Source organism: Petaurus breviceps, unplaced genomic scaffold, assembly GCF_028583685.1.
Source record: "Petaurus breviceps papuanus isolate PSGF00001 unplaced genomic scaffold, PetGlider_PUasm1.0 90644, whole genome shotgun sequence".
NCBI classification, from domain to species: domain Eukaryota; kingdom Metazoa; phylum Chordata; class Mammalia; order Diprotodontia; family Petauridae; genus Petaurus; species Petaurus breviceps.
Window position 1 is genome coordinate 197736 of NW_027187298.1, and position 25986 is coordinate 223721.

Below are 25986 nucleotides of genomic sequence, written 5' to 3' on the forward strand. Positions count from 1 at the left end.
TATATTTTTGTAGTTGAGGTGTCATCTTCGACTCCTCACTTTCTTTTACCCACCCCCTTCCCATATCCAATCAGTGTTTTCTCTTGTCTCATCTCTCCTGTACTGCTCCTCTGACACTGCTCCAACCCTGGTGTAGGTCCTCATCTCCTTACGCTTGGATTATTTTAATAGACTGCTGATTGATCTCCCTGCCTTAAGTCTCTTCCCACTCCAGTCTACCCACCACTCAGCTATTTAAATGATTTTCCTAAAACACAAGTCTGACTAAGTCACCCCCACTAACTCCCTATTCAACAAACTCTGGCAGCTACATATTACTCTCAAGATCAAGAATAAAACCCTTGGTTTGACTTTTAAAGCCCGTTATACTTGGTGCCTTCCTGTCATTCCAGGCTTTTTACACCTTAGTCCCCTAAAATGTATTCTGCAAATCCAGTGACATTGGCCTTGTTTGTTTTTCCTGGTATAGGACATTCCATCACCTGAATCTAAATGTTTTTACTGGTTTCCCCCATGCCTGGAACCCTCTTTCTTCATCATTGTCTCTTAGCTTTTTTGGCTTCATTCAAGTCCTAGCTAATATTCTACCTTGTGTAAGAAGCCTTTCCCAGTAGTCCTTATTATTGGTGCCTTCTTTTAAAGGCCACCTCCATTTTATCTTTTCTCCTTCATGTTTGTATATGATTCTTTGCATATTGTCTTACTCATTAGAGCTCCTTGATAGCTGGGGCAGTTGTTGCCTTTCTTTGACTTTTCAGCATAGTGCCTGGCATGTAGTAAATGCTTAATAAATGTTACTTGACTGATATTGACTAATAAATGTTGACTTGATTAATAAATGTTACTTGACTCATATTGTTGGATAGAATTGGTTGCTAAATAGCGTCATATCTGAATTATAATCTCCTATATGGGTTCCCTGCTTTTAATTAATCCTGTGACCTCTGCATGGCCCCACCCTGAAACTCAGTTTCCTCATGTATAAGATAAAAGGGGTGGTCTATGTACTAGATGGCATCTGAAATCCCTTCCTGAAACAAAAATTTTGTGATTTTAGCCTCTTACATTCCAGTTGTCTGGGTTCCCAATTCAGAGGTACTATGGGGTAGTAGAAAGAACACAGAATTTTTGGAGTCCAAAGACCTGAGTCAGCTTCCTGCTCGGTCACTGACTGGTGGGAAGTCCTGGGTGGCAAAAGCTTGATAGCAGGACAGCTGATGTAGGGGTTGAGAGGTCTCAGAGACAAACTTCACATAGCCTCGGACCCCACCCCTACCAACTCTGTCTAATTCAGGGAGTGTGTGTGGTGTGTGTGTGTGTGTGTGTGTGTGTGTGTGATGTACTCAGCTGGAACCAGCCATCAAGGGCCAATTATTACATTTTCAGTTTGATAATTTATTCCTCAAAAACTGGCAAATGCTAAAAACCAGGATTTAACTTATTTTATTTTGTTGATTGTCCAGCTTTAAGAAAGTGTTAATAATGTTAATTATTGTTAATATTTGAAAATTGTTAATAATGAAAAATGTTAATAATGCAGATTAAACTAAAAGGGTATTGTGGATACTTTTTCCTTTCTGGAGAATCAATTGTTAAACATTTCCCAGCACACCCCTTTAGAACAATACATGGGCAGTGTTCCTCATCCAGGACCCTCCTCTGCAAAGGAGTGGGGGAGGTGTTTTCTTGTATCTTTTCTTTGGGGCTAAGCTTGTCCTTTCTAATTTTGCAGCATTCATTTTCACTTGTTTTGTGGTTGCTGTTCTTTCCATTGACAGCATATTGATGTAGAAATTGCACATGTTTTCTTGGTTCTGCATACTTCAGTTTGCATGAGTTCACATCTGTCTATAGTTGTTTGCATGCTGTCTCCCCCCATTAGCTGTGAACTTGAGAACCAGGACTATCTTTTTCTTAGTATCCCCCTGTACTTCGTATGGTGCCTTCCTATACTAGACACTTAGTAAGTGCTTATTGAATTACTGAGAATACTTTCCCTGGTCCTCTGCATTTATGATATTCATTGTTTGTTATACCAAAGTAATAATCCATTACATTCAGGCACCAGAATTTGCTTAGCCATTCCTCAGTTGACGGACATCTTCTTTGTTTCCAATTTTCTGCTACCACAAAAAGTGTTACTATAAATATTGTGGTATAAATAACACCTTTCTTTTCTTTCCATTTTTTTTTTTAGATCAATGACATCGTTGGCACGTAAGCCTATTAGTAGAATCTGGGTTAAAATAGGAACTCTGTCATCTTACTACCTATGGGACCTTGGGCAAGTCCCTTAGTCTCTTGAAGCCTCATTTTCTTTAAAGGTGAAATGAGTTTTGTCCGCAGGTCCCATTTAGCTATGTATGATCTTCTGAAATGCTGTAGAGTTTTTGTGATCACAGTTACTGTGAAAGGGTTAAAAAAGGGATTCTCCAACAGGGCCATCTACATGACTGTAATGAGAACCCTGACATCATGTTTTCAACTTTCCCACACTTTTTCCTCCTAATTATTATCCAGGCTGGACAGCTGATCTATTTCAAACAGGAAGCTGTTTACAGATAACACTTGCAACTGATCTGCCTGGTTTGCTGAACTGTCTGAAAGCAGAAGGCACCAGTGCTCCCAATTTAAGACCGCCAGGCTTCTGTAAACAGCAGCGATGAGGTTCCCTGGTGCAGTGTCCCCGCAGGCAGGCGATGGTCAGGAGGCCCCCTTCTTCACCCAGCGAGCCTAAGGTAGGAAAGACTGAAACTTTATACTTTTTATACCTTAGAGGAATATGCTACCCAGCTAACATTGCAAACATCAATGGGGCACTGAGAATGGTAATCCAAATCCAAATAATGGCTGGGGGATGCTGGACATGAGGTAGAACCTATAAAAGTAGAAGACAAAAGTCTTTCAACTATAGCATGAGAACTCATTTCTCAAAAAATTAAGGGATTTCTTTCCTGGGATTATCAGTGACCTTGGGATAGCTAACCAACCTAAGAGTGAAAACTTTAGAGGCTACCCTTTGGGAAAAGAGCAATAACAATTACAACTCACATTTTAAAAAATCATGCTTTAAAACCTATTTTTAAAAATTTTTTAGGAGGAACGACTGGTTCATTTTGAAATATCCCTACCAAAGTGAAGAGAGTGTTATTCTAAGAACAGAACTTTGAGAATATTAGAGCAGAAAGGGACTTTAGTAATCATCTAATAATAATAACAACTTACATTTATGTAGTCCTCTAAGGTTTGCAAGCCACTTTATACACATTATCTCATTTAAGTTTCACAATAACTCTTTATTCATTTTTTATAGATGAATAATCTCATGGAGGTTCAGAGATTTAAGTGATTTGCCTTCATTTTACAGATTAGGAAACTGAGACCTAGAGAGGGGAAGTAATCTGCCCAGTGTCACAGAAAGTAGTAGAACTATGTCAAGTGTCTTTAGAACTGGTTTAAAATGTCTGATTATATGTATGTATACACATATATGTATACATGTATATATACACACATGTGCACACATGTATTGTGTATATATCCTAATATGTGTCCATATACATACATACATAATCCCAATATAATGTCCCAATTTGATTTTCTCATTGATTGAAAGTCAGATGAGAATGAAAAAATAATCCCTAGTAAATAATCAATAATTTTTTCAAAAATAGTTGAGAGTCTGTATGATGTAGTAAAGGTAGCACTGGATCATGAGTCAAGAGATAGTTGGGTTCTTTGTAGTATTGACTCTACCAGGGATTACTTGTATGGCACTGGGTGAATTACTTGACAACTCTGGGTCTAGTAATCCTCACTTGTGAAATGAGAGAATTGGACTGGAATGATCACCAAGATCCCTTCTGCCACTAACATCCCTTTGAGTACTAACATTCTATGACTCTAGCTATAGAAATGCAAATTGTGGCGAAAGGATGGGATGCAGGGTGCCAAGAGGAAAGGAGGGGCTTTATCCTCCCCAGTGGGATTATTTTATGTAGTCCCTAAAGCTGGAATGAAGGGAGGAAAAACCATCCTGTCCTAATTTCATGCTGAAGTAGAGCTATGCTCAGATAAAATACAATTGGGGAAGTACTATGTCATTGAAACTGAAGTGAAGTATGATTCATAGCAGGGCTCCCAGTTTGTAGGGCGAAAGCATAAACAAGAGTATCTATATGTAATGATGAATTATGGATTGGTTGGGGAATCTGGGGAGGCGAAGCAGTTTTCTGGAGTAACATTAAGATTAAGGGAATAAAACAACTTCTGAAAGAGAGCAAGCATACCACACAGCCTTAGAATGAAAACTGAGAGGATAAATTGATAGTTGTTTAAAGCTTGGGAAAGGTAATTGGAAAAGCATGTCTACTCCTTTTATCTTGGCCGACGTTTTCAGGGCTTTAGAAGATAAGGAAAAGGTTCTTGCCCCAGAATTGGTGCTGAGATCTGTGATGCTTTGGTTTCTGGACAAAGGCACACAAATGCCACAGGAGGGAAAATTATGAGCTGGGAATTCACCAACTGAGCTCCCAAACCCACCTTCTGAAATGACCACTGACAAAAATATTTATGGCACATATAAAAATGCTGAGTCCCGTGGTAGAAATTCAATAATAATATAGTGCCTTTTCTCTGGGACCAAGAGGGACCTTTTATTCATGGTCTCATTCGTTCTTACAACATCTCCTGGCCAACTATTCAGAATTAGAATTTCTCCCCAAACTCCCTCAAGAAGTTTTTCATAGTTTGCTTTTTTTTTTTTAAAGACCTTCCCCTTTTGAAATGAAGGCATTACGTTAACCCCTACTGGGAGAGATAAGGATGATGTTTGGGGTGTTTGTTGTGTGTGAGTGTGAATATGTGTGTATATGTATGACAGAGCTGATTTACATTATAACACCACATTCTTCTGCCTCAGCAAGTCAGTAGTAAGAACTGAAGGCATGGGTTTCAGTCAACTCTCTTTTTACTCAACTGGCTTCCTTGAGCCATAGTTTTAATTGTACCATTCCATGCTGTCCTTCTCTAGAGGACCTCTTTCTTTTCAGCCAAGGTGATAGTTTTCTCTAAGCTTCTGCTTAGGCCTATGAACAGTGAGAGAGTTAGAAAGTCTGGCTGCCTCACCATCTATGGTCACTTCATCTGCTAGAATTTTTAGTCCTTGGGGGGAGGGAATTTCCATGTCAGCTTTGGAAATGCCATAAAAAAAATTATGTCTAACTGCAGTCTATGATGAAGAAATGAATTAAAAACCACTTATTAGGTGCTTACTAGATGCCACGCATTGTGCTAAACTTTGGGAATACAAATATAAAAGCAAAGCCAGTCCCTGCCCTCAAGGAAATTGTGTTCTAATGATCAATAATACTGAGTCATTACTCAGTATAAAGGTCTTTTACCTTACATGGAATAGGCATGTGCCTATAGTTGTGACCTGGTGCTCACCAGGGCTAAAAATACTATACTAATAAAACCCCATAATGTTTCTGTAGCAGTCATGGTTCAGGAAGTGCTTTGCTCACACCAGCTCTGTGAGGCAGGTGGTGCCTATATGATCCTGGCTCTTGGGCAGATAATTTAATTGCCCTGAGCCTCAGTTTCTTCATTTGTAAAACAAGAGAAATCACATTTATATTGCCTATCTCACAGGGGTGATTTGAGGAGTGTGCTTTAGAAATCTTAGATTAATATGTAAATGATGATGATGATATAAATTTAAGCAATTATCTCCCTTTTATAGTTGAGGAAAGTGAGGTTCAGAGAAGTTAAATGATTTAGCTACGGTGGCATGGCTAGAAACTCAAACCCAGAGCTCCTAACTCTAAGTCCAGTACCTTTTGTAATACACCATGTTACTGTCCTTCATGTTCCTAATATCTCTCTTTTATCTCTACTTCCCTTCCAAAAAGATTTCCAATTACTTCAGGTCTGTAGGTCTGCCATTAGACATTCAATCATTACCTAAAACCCTTTTGTTATTTAAGGTTCCTTTATTAAAATGTAAATCCATCTGTGAGGGGGAATATCTTAAACCAAAATATATTTAAAGTTCAAAGGAACTATAAAGGTCATTAAGTTCAAACCCCTTATTTTACAGATGAGGAAACTGAGGTGCAGACAGATGGATAAACTTGCCCAAAGTTATACAGATAGTAAATGGCAGAGCTGGGTCAAACTCAGGTCCTCTGACTTGATATCGAGAGACCTTTCCACTGTGCTACACTGTCTCCAAATACTTTATTGAAGGCTAGTTACCTAAAAGTAAGAAAAACCCTGGGAAAAGGAGAACAGTACATAGAGTATGGGGCATCATGGAGTAGGGTTGTAGAACCGCACAGTAAGGCTTTCCAGTCTTCACAGTTTCCCTGCAGCCTTGTGGGACTTTGAGTAAGTCATGCAAGTTTTCTTCTTCTTCCTCCTAAAGGTGAATTCTGGGAGGCACTCTGCTGTGTTTACTACTTGTCCTAGGATGTTTATTGAATAAACTTCTTCTGGTTCTTTGGGAGGAAAACTTAATAGGCATTTATTGATTAGTTATACTTCAACCAAAGAAGTCTAGTTCCAGTGTCCTTGATTCGTCCTTTGTGTCCTTGTCTTTGTATATTTGCTTATAAATGGAAGGCCCATTTGCCCCATCTCTACCTGTTGAAATTCACTTAACTTTCAAGGTCAAATGCTACCTACTTTTTCAGTGTGCTCAATAAGTACTTATTAATGTTTAACATTTTTTTTTATTATTTATTTTATTTTTTGAAGTTCCTTTTCCCTTTTCTGGGACAGAAGTTCTTCCTCTGACAACTCCAGGAGTTGGGCTAGATGGCTTCTGAGGTAGGCTCTGGCTCTTGAGGTATGATTCTGTGATCTTAGGAGCTTCTCTCAGCCGCCTAGGAGAGCACTAGGAGGTACATGATAGAGCGACTGTTGAAAAGCTTGTGAACTGATCCTCTGTACAGGATTGAGAAAATCACCATGAAATGTTCTGTATTTTTTCATCAGCAGAATAGAGTTTGGCCTTGTTGAGCCAAAGTATGAAAATCACACCTTCATCCATCTGGCTTTTATATCCTAAAGTTTTCTTGATACTGACACTTGAGATTGCTTTGGTTAAATTTTGTCTTATTACACAAATCTGAATCTGTTCCTTGACCTCACTTTAACAAAATGCTTTCGGTTCCCTGTTTTTTCAGTCTTGTATTCACTTTTAAAATGACTGATCTTTCTGATTTTTCAAAGCTTCTGATGTTGGGAATGATTTGACTAAGCTTCTGATCATATCCATTTAGACATCTTGTTTATTCATCTGCAGCTCATGGATCTAAGCTTCTCTCTATTGCTGCTAATCTTCCCACTTTCGTCAGGCAAGCTCCCTTGTGTGTGAGAGGGAAGGACATCTGCATACCCCAAAGGCACCCGCTCCTCCCTAGCCCAAGCATTCTCTGCCAGGAGAAGAAATCTGGGCTTTACAAACAGAGTGTACAGGCTCTTAGCAGAGAAAATTCGGCTTGTTATTCAAATATGGAGACTCCAAAGTCTTCATTTAACCTTAGCTCACCCCAGCTTCCTTATTCTTTATAGGTTTTAAATATTTTTTTAAGAGGCTCAGAACACCAGAGGTGAAAAGTAGCTTTATTTTTCCCTGAACGTCCTTTTTAATTTTTCTTTATTTTTGCAAAGTTAAGTAAAAAATCAACTCAAATTTAGATTCCCCTCTAAGCTAAGTCCTTTGTCATCCCAGGGTTTCTACTTTTCCTTTGCTTTAGCTTCTGAAGCAACTATTCATGTGAGCTCATTCAAGATCTTTTTTCTCTCATCCTCCCTTTCCTTTTTTTTTTTTTTAAGCAATTGGGGTTAAGTAACTTGCTCAAGGTTACACGGCCAGTTATTATTTCTGGGTGTGGTGCTGAGTGTCTGAGCCCGGGATTCGATCTCCAGGTCGTCCCAACACTGGAACCGGTGCTCTTACTCGCTGAGCCACCTGGCCGCCCCTAAATCAAAATTTTTTTTTTAAAGCAATCGGAGCTAAGTAACTTGCTCAAGGTTACACAGCCAGTTATTTCTGGGTGTGGTGCTGAGTGTCTGAGCCCGGGATTTGATCCAGGTCATCCCAACACTGGAGCCGGTGCTCTTACTTGCTGAGCCACCCCCTCCTCCCTTTCCTTCTAACTCATCATTCCTTTAACCTTTGTCAACACTTAATATTTAACTTTTAAGACTGACAATATTAAGAGAGTAATTTCAACTTGGTCTCTTAGGCATTTTTCATTAGTAGGTAAATCTCTTTTTTGGAGTCTGAGAAATGATGTCAAAATTACCACACACTTTGGAACACAGGGCTTGCTTTTAGTGGACTCAAGAGTCTGGAGACAAGAGTTTGAATCCTGGTTCTGCTCTTTACTAGGCCTGAAACCATGGGCTAGTCATTATTAGGCCTTGCTAAGCCTTAATTTTCCTGTCTTTAAAATGGAGATAATAATTGTTGCAATACATAACTCAGTTGTGAGCAAAGTGCATTGCTGAACATGAGCAAATTATTCAACTTCCTAAAGCCTTTTTCCTCATCTATAAAATGGGGCAAATAATACTAGCACATAGAAAGGGTTGTGAGAATAAAGTGTTTTGTAAATCATAAAGCCCCACAGGTATGTAAATTGTTGTTAGGAATAAATTTTAAAGTGTTGTATAAAAACAAGTTATTACCGACTCCAAGGCCAGTAGATTTTTGGTTAGATAGATATGTTGAGGCATCTTTTCAGTTACAAGAGTCCTTAAGTGGTATAGTTGGCAAGAGATTGAGTGGTGAGTGATTAAAACAGAAATTTGGGAATCAGAAATTACATATTTTCCCAGTGACTGGAATTCTTTGCGCTAGTCAGAAGGTCCCAAGACAGGAGGCCTGGGGACTCTGTCAAAACCCTGTGACCTTGTTTAGCAAAGAATAAGAGAGGGAGGGAGAAAGGAAGAGAGTGAAGGAAGAAGAGGGGGAGGGGAGGGAAGAAGAGATGACACACACACACACACACAGATACACAGAGAGAGAGAGAGAGAGAGAGAGAGAGAGAGAGAGAGAGAGAGAGAGTGAGTGCAATAATGATTCCACATAACCGTTTTCCCCACTGAAAGTCCCATGTGTCAGTTTGTAGATCTTCAGATTGGGTCTGAGAGGGCCATTGCCTATCAGGAGGTTGGTGAGGAAAAGGAGAAACAAAGCTCCAATATTTTAACCCAGGTATTGGTAGCCATTGACCAAGAGTTAGCTTCCTGAGGACTATAATAAGCCTTGCAAATGGGCACTCTTAATGAATACTCTTCATGCTACTTGCTAGAAAAATTATATTGAAAACACAGGGGCATTTGCAACAGAGAATGTTCAGAAGTTTATGTTTTTTTATTGCCAAGTTTATGTTATAAGGGCAGTGTATTCTCTATCACCTACAGATTTCTTTTTAGTTCTTGATTCACCACCATGGAGAGATTTGGACAATAACCCTTCATGGGTTAGGAGGCAGACCTAGATGACATCTACAATCTCTTCTTCCCACTCTAAGATTCTGTGATTAATTGAGTCCTCAGTTTTTCTCCTTATAAATAAATAGAAACATTAAAAACCTAAAGTGGATACTGGCTGTATTTTTTTTTTTTTTGCTTTTTGGATCGGGGAGAGCAAGGCAGTTGGGGTTAAGTGACTTGCCCAAGGTAATACAGCTAGTAAGTGTTAAGTATCTGAAATCAAATTTGAACTCAGGTCCTCCTGACTCCAGGACTGGTGCTCTATTCACTGTGCCACCTAGCCACCCCTTGGATGTTTTATTTTAAAATATATTAATTAATTAATTTATTTATTGAGTCCCTGGGTATTAGGAAGGGAGGGATACCAAAGAAAGGAAAGTGAGACTCTGTCCTTTTTCTTCTGGAGCTTACAGTCTAATTAAAGAGGCAAGAACATTTACTGTTTAGAAAAACAGTACCATTTCTAGAGTTCCTTTAAGGTTTACAAAGCACTTTCTTCACAATAATCCTATATAATACAGATAGTGGAAGCATCATTATTCTCTTTTTACAGAAGAGAACACTGATGGTTGGAGAGGTAAACTGTATTGTCTGTGATCACAAAGCTAGCAACTGTCACAGAAGGAATTTAAATCCCTCTTTCCTGCTAACTGTACCCCCCCCCCCCCCCTGCCCCCCCCCCCCCCCACTCTTCTCCAAGTATAGTAGACTGCCTCCCAAGTCCATCCTTCCACTGACCCACACAGAGACAAAATAAGTGATAAGGCCAATAAGAACCACAGTAAACAGTCACAGATATCCTCTAGCAATTATGATGGCTTTCATCTGAAGAACTTCTGGCCAAAAGTACAAGCAGGGTGAAGAGTTGTTCTTTTTTTTTTCTCTCCCCACCTCCTCCCCCCTTTTTCTTCATTTTAAAGGCTTCCCATAACTGTTTATCCATTCTTTCATTTAGGAGTCAATGACCGGCAAATACTCATTATGAAGAGAGATCTGGTTTTCCTGGGGATTCTAATTAGCCTGGTCTTCCTGTTCTTGCTAAGATCTGGATCACCTCAACATCTTGCAGAAGAGGCCTGCTCTGTCCAGATTCTTGTCCCAGGCCTCAAAGGTAACAGCAGTCCCTTCTTTCTCTTTGATTCACCCCCTGCCTGGGCAGTTGTGTTGGGGATTTCTTTTCAAGTGGGCCTCGAGCAACCACCAATCTCTGGAGCCAGGCACCTGGTATCTGCAAAGTTCTGGGGACTGGGAAGATAAGGTGAGCTTCCCCCAGCTTCTGGGTATGTTTCTGTGTGTAGAGCTATCACTGAATGAATGGGGTGGGGGTCAGCCCTGGCAAGGGCTGGAATAAATCATACCTGTGCATCCCTTTCCTCCTCAGCATTTTTATACAAATGAAAACAGATTCTTCCATTTAAGTCCTCATCTGATGCTTCATCATAGACTAGTTGTGACCCTGGATGCCAGAAAAGCATAAGCACACTAACAGGTTCTACCAAGACAGAAATGTTCTAGGTTTAGAAACCTAAATTCAGGGTCTGTCATCCAAAGATAGGTCCAGCTAACCAAGGACAAATGTAACTCCATGAGGACACCTTCTCTTCCTTTTGTATTTATGTTCCTAGTATCTGGCATAGTGTGTGGCACATAGTGAACTCTTAATCAATGATTTTTTGTTCATTTATCTGACTAACTTTGAAGAGCATTACCACAAGAGGGTTGGCTAGAAAATAAATTAATTTTCAGTCATAACAACTCTTAGAGAACATCCACCAACAAACTTTTATAAGATGTCTATCTGATAGTGATTCAGTGTGTTACAGTGTGAATAAACCTAGATTTGGATCCATAGGACTGGGGTTTGAATCCTGATTGCTCCTAATTAGCTTTACAACCTTTGGAAAATCACTTCTTTACCAGTTTTTCATTTATAAAATGAGGCCATCAGACTGGAATTCAGGGATTTTCAATTTGGAGTCTGTGAGCTTGTTTTTTAAAAACATTTTGATAATTATTTCAATATAATTCATTTCCTTTGTAATTCTATGTATTTTCTTTCTTCTTTTTTTTTGCAACTAAAAACATTATTTTGAGAAGGGGGGCATATACTTCACTAGACTGCCAAAAGGTTTCATGTCATACACAAAAAATTAAGAACCCTTGGATTAGGTAATCTTGGGTTTTTTTTTTTTTGGGGGGGGGATGAAACCGGGGGGAAGGCAAGGCAATTGGGGGTAAGTAACTTGCCCTAGGTCACACAGCTAGTAAGTGTGTCAAGTGTATGAGGCCCGATTTGAACTCAGGTCCTCCTGACTCCAGGGCTGGTGCTCTATTCACTCACTGCATCACCTAGCTGCCCCCTTAGGTAATCTTTAACTAGACTTCAGCTCTAAGTCTATGAATACTACCAGTACCATAGAGTTACATTTTCAGTGATCTAAAATCTTATCTCCTTGTAGTCTTTTGTTTTAGGTCCCACCCTTTTCTTTTTTATGTTGGGCTTGTGAATCAGTGCTTAATTTTAAGCATACTGGTTATTATAATGGAATTGATGACGTTACCATAATGTATAAATGACACATGCCTCTTTGACTTTATTGGTTTTCCATTGCCGTTTCCAAAGTAATCTGACAGATCAAGAATCCATGAAAGGGGTCTCTCATTTTCTATCATTCATGCTTTCTTCAGGGAATATGTAATGGAGGTCATAAAATGCCTTTCTGAAGTGTTATGTGAACAAATCTCAGACTCTTAGCTCATCTTTTCCATTACTTCTCTTGGTCCTCATCCTCCTTGACTTCTGTATAGCATTCAATGCTATTAACCTCTCTTTCCTTCTGAAAACTCCCTGTCTGGAATCTGTAACCCTGAACACAATACAGGGATGTAGGAGGAGAATCAGATCACTCCTCTGGCTCCTTTGTTGACTCTGTTGACTCTCATCTAGGAAACTAGAGTGTTCCCTAGTGCCTTTGGTCTTCTGTTTGCTCTTCTCCCCTCACTTTCTCTGCCTCTTGACATCCTTACTCTAGGTCCAGCACAAATACTCCTTCCATCATGCAGCCTTCCATGGCCACCTCACAGCATTTATCATTTTTTACTGCCCACATAGTATGTAGGATTAGAGGTTCACAGTTTTGGAACTAGAAGGGATCTTAGAGGTCATCTAGTCCAATCTTCCAATTTTACATGAGAGAGACCTAAGAAGGTTAAATGACTTTCCTAAAATGACACAGGTTATAACAGGCAACACTAGTATTTAAATTCAGGTCCTCTGACTCCATATCCAGGGCTCCTTTCACTTAGCCATTCTGCTTCCCACTGATCACATGTCACCTTATAACTATTTTGTATACCTCTCCAATCTCTCTTATTACATCAAGAACTCTCTGAGGGCAGGAATTAGGCTTTCTTTTTCTTTACAACTACATTGGCACCTAGAATCAGTGTCTTGTCTTAAGTATAGCAGGCCCTTAAATATTTGAGTGAATGACATGAGGTAAGGATTCATCCCTAGTTTAGACTATTCCACATTGGCCATGTAATCCAATTTTCTTGTGTCCAGTAGTCCCCATGAACTCACAGAGAGGACGCTCTCATTTATTGCAACTTTGTCTATGCCAGGTTTTTTATTCAGAGTTCTGCAGTTCAGCACTTGTTGGTTCTTAAGAAAAACAGTACCATTATTTCTACCAACACCACAATGAATGAGAAAGAAATTATTAATCTTTTGATTCATAGGTGAAAGGAAGAGAATGATAGAGACCTTTGGCAAAATTGGGATGTGGGATCTTGGGTCTCCTATTTAGAGGGTAAAAATTGATGGTTTAGGACTGTGCCCTGAGATAAACTGAGGTTCCCAAACATAATGTGGCAAGCAGCTCATTGTTAATTTACTGGATTAATAATGGCCTTTAAAAGGGAACAGCACAGAGTCATATCCTCATGTCCCTCACCACTGTCTCCCCCAGGGATTCCTTGGGCAGTCATTGTGCTGAAGCTCAGGGCTTTGCTGAGATACTTGTATGGGGTTATCAGAAACATTTTATCCAAAACCAATGAGAAGTTCTCAGTATTTGAGAATGAGTTGGAAAACAAACAAACCCCATAATCTGGGATCAGTTGCAGAAAAATTATAGAGATTAGGTCTCTGTAACTGGAGAAGTAAAGGAATAGTGTAAGTAATTGCTTTTTGGGAGCAAAGGATGGAAAAGATTAACATTCAGCTGCTTTCAGACCTCAGTGAATACAATACAGTAGGGCGCTGCTTAGTCAAGTATTTCGCCACAGTCAAAAAGGGTCTTCAGATCTTCCTGAAAATGACTTCATATGTTCAGGGCAGTCAGCATCTGGGAATTTGGAAAAAGGAGCAATATGGCAAGGCAAGAAAGAGCTTCCAGGATGCAAGCATCTGCAAGTGGACAATTTCATTGCTAGTTATCATCAGCCTGGTGTGTGTTATGTAAGACGTATAGAAGAATCCCATATCTTTTCTTTTTGATGTGACACAGGCACATATTAAAGAATGGGGAAGCCTGTAAAAGTGTCATCAAGGACAGCAGGCTGTTTTTGACTCTACAAGAGCAAACATTCTTTGACAAGCCTTTTGGTATATTCTGTGCCTAAGACCTCTGGCAGCTTGCAGTACAGCCCAGAACAACAACAACAATGATAATAATTCCTGATATTTATATAGCATCTAAGGTTTCTGCAAGTGCTTTCTATATGTTACTTCGTTCAATAGTCACAACAAATATTGAAGGTATTTTTGTCCTTATTTTACTGGTGAGGAAACTGAGGCTCAGGGAGTTAAATGACTGGCCTAGGCTCACATAGGTAGTTAAGTATTAGAGGCAGGATTTGAACTCAGGGCCTGCTTTGCTTTTTGTCTTAGTCTACTTAGTGCCTAGAGTAATGCCTAGCACAGAGTAGGTACCTAACAAGTGCTTTTTGAATTGGCCAATAAGAAGCATTTTGCAAATGATTCAGCTTTTCAGATAGGTTTATGTATCTTTTTTGAGCTGTATAACTATTCAGAGGTCCTAAACAGCATAAAATACCCACCTGCCATCTTGCAGTAGAGAATTTCAATTGAATTTCAAGCTCATTCATCTGTGTTAGATTCTTCATTGAATTGACTTTATCTGCATCTCATTCTTATTCTTCACTTATACAGAATTACTTAGGAGCATTGTTTCTCCAGGTAAACTTTGTCACTACCGATAGGGAAAAATCTCAGAGTTGAGTTCATTAGTATATTTATAGGAACCTTTAAAATTATGATGTCTTAGTCTGCTAGGAGGAACAGGTGGACCCAATATTAATTCATTTCCCTGACAATGATTACCTTGATTACAAACATTATACTGCTCTCATTTCAACTGAGAGTCATTTGCCGGAGAATGTAGAGAGGGCTACTAGGAAACCAGAGGCAGATGTAGAATTACATTGGGAATGTGGAATACCTTAATATTTAAATTGGAGCAAGGGAAAGAAAACCTGCTGGACAGTAGCAAAATTGTAAACGATGGTATCCCTGACATTCTGTCCTAACTCCTGCCCCAACAATCAGCAAAGCATCACTGAGTAGAGGGGAGGAAGGCTATTTTCTTCTCTAGTCCTCTCCTAATTCCTGCCACAGAATGGCAGTGTTGGCTTTGCACAGTCTTTATAACTAAGCTGCAAAGTAGAATAAACTGATGTGGAAACTCTCAAATTCATTCAACTGGGTAATGAGTCCTGCAGCTTTCCATTGCATTGCCTTCTTGGCTCGCAAATAGTTGATGTATTATTCCATACTAAAATTTGTATAGAATTTTTTATTTCATCAGGGTGGGTACTTCCTTCACTGATGGATAAACTTAATGAAAAACCTTCCACTACAGGTTCTTCATGAATTATGATGGCTGATGAGATACATCCCCCTGTGCACAACCTGGCCACGAGCCTCTCCAAACTTGATTAGGCTGGTCCTTGAACAGCAGGCAAACAATCAGTTGCCAGGCCTGTTCCCAAAGCCTTTCTAGCTTGGAAGGTTCCCAAAGCCAGAGCTTATGGCATAGCCCTCAAGAACCCAGGGTTAACTTTGTGCCATAGTATGTTATTGGAGTAGGGTTTTAATGCTGCCACAAAACCAACTTACATATTTTGACATTCAAGGCTCTTTGCAGTTTGGCTCCATTTTACTTTTTTCCAGGTGGCTTTTATAACTATTCCCTATCATGTATTCTATGTCAAATTCAGATATTCATTTGACCTCATATGTGGTTTGTAATTTTATGGTTCCATGTTTTTCTTCAAGCCAAGATTATGACCATCTCCTGCCTCCAAATTCTATTTATCCTATAAGGCCTAACTAATACAAATACCTCCTCCTCCAGGGAGGCTTCTCTGATGTTGGCTTTTCCTTATCTGAGCTCATAGCAGTCTGTCCTTCTCTTGTATACTCATATTCTGACTTGTATTATATACTTATATGTGACCCTGGGCAAATCACTTATCCTCTCAGTGTTCTAGGTGACTCTAAGACTATAAATTGTAGAGAACATACTGACCTGAATTGTTAGAGGGATTTTCCTTATCTGGGAGTTCCCTATACTAAGGAGATCACAGGTATACTTCCTATCCCCTATTTATTGTAGTAGTGATGGTGGTGGTGTTTAAGTTCAGTTACTTCTCTTTCTCTCTTACACTATAGCTTATTTCTAGTTTGCAGGGGCTTTCCTCTCAGTCAAGTAGATTCCTTCCTCTCTTCCCCTTCAACTAGTCCCATTCATTAGTTCTTTAAATTTCATTTTTGCACACCTTTCCAGAGAGGGTTTCTCTCATTCTCTTCGTTATCCATTCTTTCTATCTAGTCTAGACCTTCACTCTTTGGTTCTTGACACTTATAATTGTGTAGTCTTTCTCTATTCACTATATTCCTCACAGAATCAAAACTTCTGAGCTGTCTATTTTGGCCTCTCCCTGTAGGCAGTTTTTGCCATTGTTTGGTACAGCTTGCATGGAGGATTCCGCTTTTCCATTATGCCTCACTTTCAGAATAAAGCCAATTATTGAGGATATCAGAAAGGACACTGTTCCATATCCCTGATTATATAGCCCACTATTGATCTATGATTTCCCCATTTGCCTAAAAATGTCCTCCCTACATCCAAGCCCTCCCACTCCTCTAGGTTCCAGTTGTCCCTGGCAGTTTCAACTCTCTCTTTCTTAGGTAGTGTGAGTGGTCTTTTCAAGTATCAAACTCCCCCAGACCACACCCATCACAAGGTCCCCATCACAGAACATCTTTCTTCATCCATAGGAGCATTCATCAGTGGAATCCCCTTCTGATGGTGTAATGGGACCTGGACTCCTAAAAAAGACCAGGTCTGAGGTCTTTGAAAGCAGCCCAGTCCCTGAACTTTTTCATACAGCTCAGATCACTGGTGTTTTGCTTAAGGCATCTGGCCCATCCCAGCCCACCTAGATACACAACAATCCTTTTAACAGTCCTTTCACTGTCTCTTTAACCACTTAACCCCATTTCATTGTCTGCACCTGGCCCACTCCAGGTTACCTACCACTCCTTAATCCCATCAAGATCTATTCATTGAACTTTTCCCCTTTTTTGTATATAAGTATGAGTCCTACTAGGAATCCTTCCCACTTTTTTTTTTTTTTTAGCTTTTTGGAGGGCAATTGGGGTTAAGTGACTTGCCCTAGGTCCCATGGCTAGTTTTTGTGTTAAGTGTGTGAGGTAGGATTTGAACTCAGGTCCTCTTGACTCCAGGGCTGGTGCTCTATTCACTGCGCCACCTAGCCGCCCCTAACCCTGACCACTTCTATGGGGGCATTACAATAAACCTCAATACTTTGAAAGAAGGCTGGAGTGCTTAAATTCTTTCCAGGCAGATTCACCCAATACCATTCCATTTTGGGATTCCCAGCACCCCAAACCACAACAGTAGGAATCCTTATATATAGGTAGTGGCCCTTTCTTCTATTTTAGTTTGTTACTGCTGGATGGTGCATAAATCTGAATAGAATACTCAAGAAATGGTCTGAAGAAGCGAAAGAATGGTAGGACTATCACCTTCCTTGTTCTGAACGTGATATTCCTCTTAATGCAACTGAAGATTGCATTAACTTTTGGTTGATGTATCACACTATTGGTTCATACTGAGTTTGTAGACCCTCAGGTCTTTTGCACATGCCTCTCCTATCCTCTACTTGTGCAATTGATTTTTTTGAACCCAAAGGGTCCAAAAGATTTAGGTCAGTGATAGCTGGGGCCTTGACACCTCCTTATGCACATTTTCCCATCCCATCCTGGCCTATGCCAGAGGGTGGGGAATCCTAGCAATCAGTGGTTGTAGGATCCTTACCCTGCTTGCTAGGGGTACTCCTTAAATGTTTGTGAATTTCTTCCACAGGAGATGCTGGAGAAAAGGGAGAGAAAGGGTCACCAGGCCGGCCTGGGAGAGTTGGTCCTTCAGGAGAAAAAGGTAAAGTCCAGACATTTAGACCCTGATTCAGGTCTAGCACTCAATCCTAAAGGTAGTAGGGAGAGAGGGGGAGAGATCAAAGTGGGAAGGGAAAGGAAAGAATGGAAGACGGGTTCCCACAGACTCGGATGACTGGACCATATATTGTTGTTGTTGTTTGGTCACTTCAGTCATGTCTGACTCTTTGTGATCCTATTTGGGCTTTTTTTTGGGCAAAGATACTGGAGTGCTTTGTCATTTCCTTCTCCAGCTCATTTTACACATGAGGAACTGAAGCAAACAGAATCAAATGATTTGCCCAAGGTCACACAGCTAGTAAGTATCTGAGGCCAGATTTAAACTCGTCTTCTTGACTTCAGGCCCAGCACTCTATCCACTGTGCCACCTAGCTGCCTGGAAGGGGCATCCCTCATTTTACAGAGAAGGAAACTGAAGGGATAACACTGCCCATTGCTATCACTTACAGGGCTAGTGATAGCAGAACTAGAACCTAGAACCACTAACTCCCAATTAGATATACCACCCTGACCACCCCAGACCTTTCCAATTCTCCTTCAAGACAAAATTCCTCTATGAAGCTGTAATATCTTGGAAGAAAATTAAAGCAAATGTAGAAAGACTAAGTGGCTCAGTGGATAGAGCGTCAGCCCTGGAGTCAGGAGGGCCTGAGTCCAAATCTGGCCTCAGATACTTCCTAGCTGTGTGACCCTGGGCTAGTTACTTAACCCTGTTTGTCTCAGTTTTCTTATCTGCAAAATGAGCTGGGGAAGGAAAAGACAAACCACTGTAGTATCTTTGTCAAGAAAACCCCAAATGGGGTCATGAAGAGTCAGACACGATTGAAATGACTGAACAACAAGAAAGACTATACAGTTCTGCCCTTTCTGTCCTGCTGAAACCTTTTCCCACTAAGCTTATCCTACTTACCCTATTCTGCCTCTCTCACCACCCCAGTTTCTACCTTATCAAGTACTTTTTTATGGGTTAATCTTGATAATCAGACAATGATTTATTCAGGGTTCTCTATGCTACTTGACACCTCACTGGTGCTTTGAAAATATAAAGTTATCTTTAAAAAAAAATACTTTCCCTTATATGGAAATGTAAGGACCTGCACTATGCAGGGGCTTATACCACCCAGGATTGTATGTATAGCACTGTTTATTCAATATTTCAAAGTTCTGTAATTTCATGGGCAAGGGTATTATCTCTACTGGCCCAGATCACAGTATTTGTTGGAAGATTCATAAGTTGCTGGGGCCAAAAAATTCATTGCCTGATGGTCAGCCTCTCTGAAGATAAACTTCTCTGCATACATAGGCCTTATAAAGCTGTTGGGGCTAGTTCAGATATCCACAGTGGGAAAGAAACCAAGGGTTTGCTGGCTCTGATGCAGGTCTTGATATTGTGGGAAGGGCAGCATTATGCATATGTGGAATAGGATAATAACATCATCGATCTAAAGCTGGAAGATACTTTAGAGGTCATAGAGTAAACTCCTTCATTTTACAGATGAAGAAATTGAGGCACAGGGAGGTCAAGGGACTTGTCCAAGGTCACAAGGCTGCTTTAGTGATATTGTCTGAGAGCTTCTAAAAAGCCTCTCTACCTGCAGAATCTCAGATGTGGAGGAGACTTCAGAAGATATCTAGTCCAATGTAAACCCAAACAAGAATCTGTAAGGTTTCTAGTAAGTGGTTATCCAGTTTTCACTTGAAGGTAGCATGGTACAGTAGGGAGACCACTGGCTCTAAAGTCAGAGGAGCTATGTTCAGACTTTGCCTCTGATACTTAAGACCCATCATGTGACCTTGGGCAAGTTGCAGCTTCTTTGGGCCTCAGTTTTCTTAACTGTAAAATGGGAGAATTGAACTCAGTGACCTTTGAGGTCCCTTCCTATTCTAGAGCTTTGATCCTATGACCTTTGGTGAAGAGAAATCTCTTTACTTCTGGAGAAAGACCATTTTGACTTTGTCAAGTTCATATCTACCTCCCTGCAACTTTCAACAATTCATTCATTCATTCATTTTTTTCATTCATTCATTCATTCATTCAGCAACCCTTTATGGAGTGCCAGTTGTGTGCAGAGTATTGCTCTAGGCAATGGGGAAGGTAAGAACTTTAACTAAAACCTGGTGCTTACTCCCATGGATCTTGCATTTTATTAGGGAGATAAAATGCAGATTGATAACTATAATACATTATAATGATTGGTCAGTGTATTAATAATGACAATGATAGCTAACATTTATATAGGACTTACTATGTGTCAGGTGGGAAGCTGGGTGGCATAGAGTGGTAGGCCTGGAGTCAGGGAGACTCATCTTCCTGAGTTCAAATCTGACTTCAGATCCTTACAAGCTGTGTGACCCCAGACAAATCACTTAACCCTGTTTGCCTCAGTTTCCTCATCTGTCAATGAGTTGGAGAAGAGGTGGCAAATCACTGCAGTATCTTTGCCAAGAAAACCCCAAATGGGGTCACAAAGAGTTGAGCATGACAGAAAGCAACTGGACAACAACAAAAATGTGTCAGGCACTGTCGTTAAGCGCCTTATACTAATTATTATCTTAACTAATCCTCAGATCAACTTTGAGAGGGAGGTACTATTACTATCCTCATTTTGCAGATGAGGAGACTAAGGCAAACAGCAGTTAAATGACTTGCCCAGGGTCACACATTTAGTAAATGTCTGAGGTTAGATTTGAATTCAGATCTTCTTGTCACCAGACCCAGCACGCTACCCAGCATACCACCTAGCTACCCCAGCACCTGGGAGTTGAAAAACAAAGTGTTATGTAAGATTACCTGGATGGATCAGGGAAGAGTTCCTGGAAAAAGTGGTATTTGATCTGGGCTTTAAAGGATAGGTAGGAAGCCAACAGCAAAGAGGGAGAGGGAGGACATTCCTAGCATAGAACAGGTAAAAGCATGGAAATGGGAGAAAGCTTAGGATGTTTATAGTGAGAGGAGGTGACAGACTAATCCAGTTTTGACTGGAGCATAGAGTATGTAGAGGAAAATAATGAGACAAAGCTGGAAAATTAGGGTGACCCCTGATTTTGGAAGGTCATGACTGCCAGACTCTATTCAGGAGGCAGTAGGGAAATCCTAAAGGTTTTTAGGTGAAGGGACAACAAAAGCAGAAAGATTAATCTGGTAGTTCTATGTAGGAGGAGAAAAGAGAAAAAGCTAAGTCAGTAAGGAAGCTAATGAAATAGTGTATCAGCAAGCACCCCAGCATCCCCAGGGTGGCAGCCAACACAGGTTCTTAGATCTGCTTTGTTAAAGGAAAGCAACTCAAATATATATGTCTTTTACCTAGTTCAGGGGAAAAAGTTCAGTACCCTGAACTTCAGAGTATACAGACAGAATTATCAATACAGAGAAACAGATCAAATAGACAGGTTTCCAAACCGTCCAACCATTACATCCATACCAAATCAACATCTGGGTTTTTCAAAGTGGGGAGGGGCCTCTCAACAACAGCTTCCCAGAGTCTCATCTGATCAAATCACAGAACACTTCTCAAAGTGAGCCCCAAAGCAAAGACTCACATTAGGGCTTATATAGCCTTTTCCTGGGTGAGAGAATGTAACAACCCTCTGGACCCACTGGCCAATCAAAAAGTATCTACTGAAAAACAAGCCTCCAGGTGCACTTTAGCCTAGGGGCAGGGAAGATCTTTAAATTTGCATTTCCATTACAAATAATCCAGAAAAGATTTAAAGTACTGGCAGGATGAATGCTAAGGAGGGGACAGATATAGATGGAACTTGCAGGAAGGTAATCAATTGGATATTTGGAAAAAAGGAGACAGAGAAATGATAGATGGTTGTGGTTTGGAGCATGCATAGCATTACCTAAAATAGGGAAGTCTGCCTGTTTTGGGAGGAGGGACAGGAAAGATTATGGGTTCAGTGCTGGTGACAGTGAGTTTAAAGAACTGGAGCCATAGCAAATAGAGAAATCCAACAGAAGGATAAGCACTAAGAAAATGCCATAGGATTAAGAGGTCAGTGACTTTGAGAGCAGTTTCTATTAACTGGGGGGGGGCGGGGCAGGAGGGGAAAACCAGTTTTTAAGGGGTTGAGGAGTAAATAGAAGATGAGGAAACAAGAATAGAGAGAGTAGAGACCGTTTTGTGGGAGTTTGGCAGGGAAGGAAAGAAAAGGATGGTAGAATGAAGTTTTTAAATTTATTTTTAGCTTAGGAAAAACCACAACACATTTATGGCTGGAGATAAAGGAGCCAGAGGAAAAGGAGAGACTGAAGATTCAAGAGAGGTGGAAATAATTGATAGAGCAAGGTCTTAGGGGAAGAAATTAGATTGGTATCCCAGGTAGAAGGTTCAGGCTTGGTGAGGAGGAGAGGGACATGTCTTCCAAGAAAAGAGTAAATAGAAAGAAAGGTAATAAAGAAAATATTGTGAGGTGAACAGTAGTGAAGCAGCCAGTTTGACTGGAATTTAGTTTATGAGAAGCACTAGAAAGGTGATAGTAATAATAATAAAAGCCAATATTTATAGTGTCTCTTTTAAAGTTTACAAAGCATAACATTATTTTATTTGATCTTAACATTTCTGTGAGGTAGGTGCTATTAACATCTCCATTTTTACAGATGAGGAAATTGAGTCTGAAAGAGGTTAAGTGACTTGCACAGGGTCACAATCCAATCTGAGGGAAGATTTAAACTGAGGTCACCTTGACTCCAACTCCAATGCTCTGTCTTCAGTGTTAAGCTTTTGGTTGGTCTGTATAAATGTTTTTGAAATGCCTTAAATGCCAGGCTAAAGAGTGTGTATTTTATCCTATAGACAGTAGGCAGCTGCTAAAGCTTTCTGGGGAGAGGAGAGGCATGGTCTGATTTGTGCTTTAGGAAAATTATTTTAGTAGATTTAACAATGGCTAGCATTTTATATAGCACTTTGAGTTTTGCAAAGTGCTTTACAAATAATATCTCATTTGACCTTCACAACAACTCTGTGAGGTAGATGCTATTGTTATCCACATTTTACAGATGAGGAAACTGAGGTAAATTGAAGTTAAGTGACTTGCTCATGGTTACACAGCTAGAAAGTGCCCCAAACTAGTTTTGAGCTCAGGTGTTCAGGATTCTAGTTCTAGCACTCAACCCATTACGCCACCTAGTGGCCCATAAGGAGAGAGCGTGGAATTAAGCTCCCAGAGACTGGAGGCAGGGAGAACAATTAGGAAGCCATTCTAATAGACCGGTTTAGAGTTGTTTAAAAGCCTACGTTGGAGATGGAGGCAACAGAATTGGAGGAGGGGGCAGATACGAGCACGTTTATGGACTTGGCAATGACTAGATGTAGAGGTTGAGGTTTTAAGTCTGGGTAACTGAGGGAGGATTCTGGTTGCCTTCCACCGATACAAAGAAATAGAGAGGAGGGTAGGTTTTAGACAGGAAGATGAAGAGTTCCATCTTGGACATATTGAGTTCGAGGTGCCGGCAGGACCTCCAGATGGAGATGTCTAGCAGGCAGCTGGAGATGCAGATAATACTTGTCTGATCTTCACAGGTTTTTTTCTTTAAAGATTAAAATAAGGTAATAGAGACAGATGCAAGCACATTGAAAAGTTAAAAGTGTTATAGAGGTATGAGGTGGTACTATTTATTATAAAGAACTCACATTGGTGAGCTTTGCCTACTATACAGATTGTTTCTTCGTTTCCCCTTAGGAGCTATTTTATAGGCTAGCTTTGGGAAGTGATTTTCCTTCTATTCCAGATGGTTCTTGGTTCATTTTCTTAATTTCATTTCATCCAAAGTGGTTACAAAGCTGTGATCATAGAAGAACATAAAGTGAATCATAGACTGTTAGCGCTCAATAGGACCTTGGAGATTATCTAATCTAACATCCTCATTTTATAAACGGGGAAACTAAGACCCAAGTACATTAAGTGACTTGTCCAAGTAGGTAGCAGAGCCAAAATCTGAACCCACTTCCTTAGATGCCAAATCTAGCATGCTTTCTATTACTTTATGCTGCAGGTATTAGCTGTTAAATCACTATTAAATGATCCTGATTTGACCTTGATACTCTTGTTCCTTTTTTAAAGTACTTATATAGTGCTTTATTTTAAAATATTTTATTATTTTTCCTATCATCTGTAAAATTTTTAACAGTTTTTAAAAAAAACCTTTTTTTGAGTTCCAAATTAGCTTTCCCTTCCCACTTCCCTCCCCCCTACCAATTCCATTTTTCCTAGCAGTTTTTGTCAAATAGTGGATATTCTCATTCTTGCTCTCTGAGTCATTTTAACTGACTCTGTGCTAACAAGGAATAGCTTTGGTAAACAAGAAAACATTCTGTAAGCAATAAGGAGCCATTAAAAGTTTCTGGGCAAAATAGTGACATGCACATTAGGAAGACTGAAACTGAGTTTTGAATTCCTTTTAAAGTGAATTTATTATTTTGATCTGACACTCTCATTTAAAATGTGAGCTGCTTTGGTTCTATGCTCCAGGTACATTATAGTACATGATGACCCAGCTTAAGAGGGGACAAGGTTCAGGGTTATCCTGATTGTGAAACAATAGAGTCAGGTTATTGAGTAAAGATTTCTTTCCAAGAAGTCATTATTATCATGAATAATCACAATTATTAATACCTATCATTTTTTGATGATTTAAGATTTCTGAAGTGAAAGAACATAAAGTGAATTTATGAATACTTCTCATAAAAATCGAATTTGTATTATCCCTATTTCACAGATTATAAAACTGAGGCTCAGAAAAGTTGAGATATACCTGAAGTACCCACGTGGTCAATGTCCTATAGTCTATATGGATTAGAACAGGGGAATGGATCTTTTGACCTCTGCACCTCCCTTTTGAGGTCTCTACTTCTAGGAACATCTCCTGGTTGAAGATGACTAATCTACTGTCATATATAACCCTTCTAGTCATAAAGGATTTTAGCATCACTATAAAATAGGGTTAAAAAATGCTTGTCCTGCCTACCTCAAATCAGACAATATATACACGAAAGTCCTTTGTAAACCAAAGAATGCTATACAAATGCAGGGGTGATGTTCTTTAGTTCCCCACCCAATCTTGTTCAGAACTTTTGGATGGTTTAGTGAGAAGGCTAAATCAGTTTCTGATCTGGGACTAATCTTTATCCTCTCCTTTATCCCTCTGCACCACAGACAGTATTGGTTCATTGAGAATTTCCTTGGGTCAGTCATTGAGTCGGTCAGTAACAAGCATTTATTAAGCACTTTCTATATTCTAGGTCATAAAGAAAGGATGATACAGATAGCCACGGCTGTCTCCCTTGCTTTACTTAGCCATAGTGTCGACTGAACTTGTTACACTTGTTACTTAGCTACTCTGCCCCGCCCTCTTCTGCTGGCCATGGTGCTGAAAAAAAAAAAGGTGAATTAGTGGCCTAACAAAAACCAGGAGAATTGAATCTCATCTCTTTTTCCACCAGCATACATAAGGTTCCTTCATGTCAAGTTTTCATGTGACATTGTCCTAATCAGCACTGTAGTTTCACCTTTCCTGTCAACCAAGATTTGCAATAATTCCCTCTGTTGATTGTTGAATAAATGAATAGTCTGTAGCAGGGCAGCCCCACTAGTACAAAAGGGGAGTTACTCTTTCCTCCCCCACCCCTTTCTATCACTCATTTCTAAAGTATCATCTGCAGCTGGAGACTAAGTCCTGTCTCCTGAGTGAAGGATGCAAAGTCATAGGAAATGACTGTGAATTACTGTGAGTGCTGCTTTTCCAGGTTTCTAAGCCCCTGTATTTTCAGCAAAACCCCTGCTGTGCCCTCCACTTCATTTATGAAAGGGTAGCCAGCTGCATTGCCTTATATCCTTCTCATAGCAAAACACCTGAGAGAGAGAACTTCAGAAAGAAAAAAAAAGGAAAACACAAAACAAAATGTTTCCTGTCTGCCTTCTCCTTTCTTTGTGTTTTTCAGTGTTGTTTTTGGAGGGGAATGGGGGGA

At 40.0% G+C, this 25986-nt stretch overlaps 1 protein-coding gene across 2 annotated transcripts in view; it reads left to right on the forward strand.

Moving 5' to 3' along the window:
- The first annotated feature begins 2542 nt into the window (after positions 1 to 2542).
- Positions 2543 to 25986, forward strand: part of COLEC11 (collectin subfamily member 11) — a 67887-nt gene continuing 44443 nt past the window's right edge. For both annotated transcript variants that reach the window (XM_069064765.1, XM_069064766.1), the window contains exons 1-3: positions 2543 to 2738; positions 10466 to 10621; positions 17928 to 17999. In XM_069064765.1, the coding sequence (XP_068920866.1) occupies positions 10492 to 10621; positions 17928 to 17999 (202 nt within the window). In that variant the 5' untranslated portion in view covers positions 2543 to 2738; positions 10466 to 10491. The remainder of the gene's footprint in view (positions 2739 to 10465; positions 10622 to 17927; positions 18000 to 25986) is intronic.